The sequence below is a fragment of the Echinococcus granulosus genome (assembly GCF_000524195.1).
Source record: "Echinococcus granulosus chromosome Unknown EG_S00036, whole genome shotgun sequence".
Classification (NCBI taxonomy): domain Eukaryota; kingdom Metazoa; phylum Platyhelminthes; class Cestoda; order Cyclophyllidea; family Taeniidae; genus Echinococcus; species Echinococcus granulosus.
The window spans coordinates 171,140-176,106 of NW_020170416.1; the positions used below are offsets into that span (position 1 = coordinate 171,140).

General features: G+C 41.9%; 1 protein-coding gene across 1 annotated transcript in view; it reads right to left on the reverse strand. All coding sequences in view use genetic code 11, as the record gives it.

Moving 5' to 3' along the window:
* Positions 1–4,289: 4,289 nt before the first annotated feature.
* Positions 4,290–4,967, reverse strand: part of EGR_05127 (Ectonucleoside triphosphate diphosphohydrolase) — a gene marked incomplete at both ends in the record, with an annotated part of 3,782 nt that continues 3,104 nt past the window's right edge. Inside the window, one exon of the mRNA XM_024494376.1 lies at positions 4,290–4,340. Within this exon, the coding sequence (XP_024351162.1) occupies positions 4,290–4,340 (51 nt within the window). The remainder of the gene's footprint in view (positions 4,341–4,967) is intronic.

Below are 4,967 nucleotides of genomic sequence, written 5' to 3' on the forward strand. Positions count from 1 at the left end.
AAGATATCATGGTCATTCCATTTTCAATCATTACTAAGATGGCATTTGTGTATGTATTTTCTTAGCTCTAATGAAATTACTTTAAAATTTTTGTTTTTTGAATTTTATTTTGTTAGTTTATCATTTGAATGAGATTTTATGTTGAAATAATCCACCAACTTAACTTGCAAGTAATTTGCGTCAACAAGGCTTACAGTTTTTTACCTTTTTCTTTAAAATATTTATTCAAGCATCCTCTTATCCAACCCTTAAATCAACTAAAACATTCTTTTGCAGATTACTGTTAAATTATGCCAACTTACCTGATGAAATTTTGATGAGTGACTATCTAATTTTTGAATAATTTTGATCGTGAGAACGGAATTTGCGTGCAGTAGGCGCGTCTTTACCAATGCTGATGCCTCTTTTTTTGACGGCAGTGACGTGGACATTAAAAGAACGTGCCACACTAATTCGCCTATGCAGCAGATTACGCAGTGTCTGATCAGGAATAAACACCTCGCACGTCCATCCTGCCCCATTTTCATTGGCAGCCTAGTTGACACTTCTGATAATGGAGAGGTTGGAAACGTAGAACTCTATGACGTATGTGTAAGGGCTGACATATTCATGCCTTTTGTCGGAAATGGGAGATAAGGAAAGAAGGGGCTTCATATCATTGTGATCTGAGATCCGTGTTAGACGTCTGACACGATACGGTGAACACGTTAGGTAGTTAGATACCATTTTAAACGTCTACCGAAATTGTCCTAGTTATAACTGGCGATGATGGTGGCAGCGAAAATGTTAGCAGTGTAAGCTTTGGAAAAGGTTGCGTAAAGCTAATTTGTCAAGTGGAGTAAATTCTGTGACTGCAAAGGTGCCTTATTTTTCTCTAGAGTGCATTTTTATTTACGCAGTTGGTATCCACCTGACCCTTTTCAAGCTAAAATAATTTACACCCCCTTTACAGTCGCACATGCTTCTTTTCGACTACAGAGCGTATGGGCTGGAAATGACCAAAGTATTTAGATAAAATGTGTAAGTTTCTGAGAATGTCACTATAAATTTGCTAAAAATTTTCTGCAGGTGGGAGGAGATATACGTGAAGTCCACTTATACACCAGAATGTTCAAGAAATTCCTTACTAACGTGGACAGCATCATACGACTTTACACTTGCTAGCGTTGTACAAAAGTATGTTTTACAGCAAGTAGGGGAAATATGAGATCCTGATTTGACTTGATAGACCCTTAGTTCTGTTAAACCAGCATGGATTGCCATACGGGCAGTCAAAGATATTCTGCAAAAGAAATGCATCAGAGTTCCTCAATTTCGTCATTGGAAAAGTAAATGAAAGTTTTACATTCAATAGCGGAATTTAAGCTACATGCATGTTGACTCCATCAATGAGGAAAAAGTGTTACAAGTAGTTTACAAGTTCCGGGTGTGGCTATCGTCCATGCACTGACTCATAAGCTTTCCACCGCTATTTCATTCATCAAAGATGTACGTGAATAATTACAGCTTCTCCACTATTCCAACCTTGCAGTGTCTGCACTATTACACATTCGGCACGTGGGCTGACAAGTCAAGGGTGCATTTATGAACACTGTGGAGCCACTGACTGGTGTATGCCACTTTTGCCAACATTTGCACTACTCACAATTCACATCTTTCTCTTCCTCATTCGCCAGCTCTGACACCTCCAGTTTGCCCTTATGCTGATTTTCGTTGCCTGTGAGATAGACGACACCTTGATATGCAGCTTCTTCATCGCAATAAATAAGCATTCACACCACTGCCACTATTCTTCAACCAAGTTTGCCAAATCACCCCTTGGGACATCGATGCCAACAGATGTACTTCATAATATGAATTGCATTCAGTTCAATGCATGGGAGAGAAGAAGTGCCGCAAGTTCCATCGGCACTTGCGGAAACAACGCACTACTCTCTTCTTCTTCTTCCCTACTCTCCCAGCCTCAAATGAAAGCGACTGTCCCGAATGAATTGCTTGTCGTTCTGCCGCATTTGCTGTAGGAACACTCTGTCCTAGCGTCCATCTCTCCATCTACTTATTCATCCACCCATTCACCTACCCATCTACACATCCTCATCCGTTTATTTATTCGTCTTTTCTCCTATCCTTTCACTTCGCACTCCACATAGATTAGCAACGAAGATAATACTACCCTTGCTGAATTCCGTTGCAACTGAGGGTGACCATGACAAGAGTTGAGGCCATGGGAGCATATGGATTTTTGCGGGCGAAGAGGTCAATAAATAAGGTGACTGTGAATAGCACTGAATGTATGCAATGGTCTTACCTTCCCTGTTTAGTTGTTTTGGGTCAATTCACAAACCTACCGTGCTAGTATTTTCCTATTTCTGATAGTAACATTACAGTGAACTTCTCTACACTACTGATAGATTGAGGGAAGGGAAGGAGAGTATACATTTGGGTAAATTATTATTAACTAGGTGTAAATAGATGGATGGCTAGAAGCCGGGAGAATAACAGAATGGGTGTACGAATATACGCATGGAAGCTAGACGGATAAATACGGGTTTTAAAGCTGTACAGCGCTAAATCATTCATAAATTTTGATGCACTGGTTTATTCATCCTCTCCACCCTCAACATCCAGCAATTTTATATTATGTCAAACACTTTTTATCGGGTCTCAAATTCTCATGAAGCAGTGGGGTCTCATTGACGGTACCAGCATCGTGGCAGTTGCTTCGTTTGACAAGCCCCATATTTTACATCACTAGACTTGCCAAAAGGGGGGGTTAAGCTTGATTTGTACAATGGCTTAACATAAACGCATTGCTTGCTAACATCCAGCATGTGTTTCCTAATGACTCAAGCAAGCATTGCAAATCACATCATCCAACTTGTCAAAGCACTTTCTCCACATCCACAGCACAGGGTGAGTCGTGTGCAGTACCACCTCCTTACGCTCAAGCGCAATTTTGGCATGAGGAATTTGGGACTTACACCTCCGACGAAGGTCAACCTCCCCCAATCGTGGTCACTCTTGAATCCTTCACTATCCATCCCTCCAGACACTTGTCCTTTGCTGTCTCCTGCTCCCCTACACCAACCTATAATAGATGGCAAAGTCGCAATGCAACAGGTAACATCCTGGAGATGAAAGTCCCTCCATAAGAAGATCTTTCATCCAGAGCTAACAAATTACTGCTTTTTTTGCTACAAGTCTCGTTCACCTCTAACCCTCACACAACAATCATTTCGTACTATTATTCGGTGTCATTCCACATCTTAAACAGAAGGTACCTAGGTATGAGAGACAACTGTGCGGAAAACCGATGGTCCTGCATGGAGTTAAAGATGGTCTTTAATCAAAATGGTGAACCTATAGATGCCCAGTCTCTTGTGCAGAACTTGTCAACCGCAGTGCCAAATTCCGATTGTGACACCTTGACTGATTGGTTGGCTTGCTTGAAAGAAGTGACAATCTCCCATAGCTTGTGAATCGCCTACAAAAACGACACAAATATATCATCGCCATCTCCTTATCACGCAATCAACTGAAACGCACTTTGAAATGGCGATGTGCGCCTTCAGTGAATCTAAAACACACATGCTTTCCATTTCTAAACAAATTTGTCATTGACAGATCTGTCTACTCCCTCTTCCTCTCCTTTCCTCCCTCCATCCATCCCTCTTTCCCTTCCATCGCCGCGCGCAGAGGTGATTGTGTGTCTAAGGTCATACACTCAGAGCAATTTAACGTCTCTCCACGCATGGATGCACTGCCACCTAATTGCACGCACACCATGACTCCCCAATTGAACAACTCCAATGCCAACCCAGAGCCATTGCACCTAAGCAGATGGCCGAGGCAGGGCGAATGATGGTTCTACTTGAGCTCATGCCAGAATCACCATTGGAGCTTGCCTATTCACTAGCTTGGTAAGGACACCAGTGCTAGAATCGGAAACCACAAGGTGAAGTCTGCGTTGCAGCTTTGAAGTGAAAGTCCTCTCCCCTATGTTTTACTTACACCAGAGGGTCGGACGAGTCGTAGCATTAGTGAATTATTGCCACATTTAGGAGCAGTAAGCAACATCTAGTCCACTTTCACCAAATGTCGGCAAAGGAGAAGTTATGTATCCCTCCCTTGTTCGTAGGTCTCTCGAAAGTGCATTTGCATATTCGTCCTTATTATAACAGGTCAAAGTGAAGTGATGTCACGGAACTTACTGCAAAGTCACCACGAAGACGTAAACGATAGACCTTGGTGAAGAAGCCGTTAGCGAGAATCGCCTCAATAGCTCGATCTTAGGTGGAGGCGTTGTATTCACCCTTGAACTTGATCATCGCCGTAGCCACCTTGAATGCCATTCAGCAAGGAAAATAGATGATAGAACTGAAGGAGTTAAGTATTCGGTAAAGAACTGCAAACAGTTGTGTAAAAGAGGTAGAAGTGGTAGATAACATACAAATTATCCAGAAGGTGTTGTCGGAAATAAGGTAGTCAGATAAAAGTGGTTGCGCGCACAGTAGCTCTGTGAATGAGTTCGCGGTATCGTGTGAGTGGTGAGCAGCTAAATTCGATGCCATTCATAATGTTTGATGGCTGCATGTTGGTGGCATCGAAGATACCCAAATGGAATGGCTAGAAAAGCAGCCGCTTTCAATCCTGTACTCGCAATCAATGTAGAGTTTGAAGTGGGTGGATAATTTGATGAATGGAATAAAAAGGAATACATGCGCTGTGAATGATTAGGTAAAGAGATAGATAGATGAATGGAACAGTGAGTGTATTGGTGCAGAATGCATGAAATAGACTGCAACAAAAGGCTTAGAGATGATGTGGTGGATGATTTTTCCAATAATATCGAATCAGTGTGGCTGATTACAATCAAGACACAAAGCCCTTCAGATTTGGCAATATTTGGAAGATGAGTTAAAAGCTTTCTCACCGATGGTTTGGAAATGGAATGACCATGATATCAT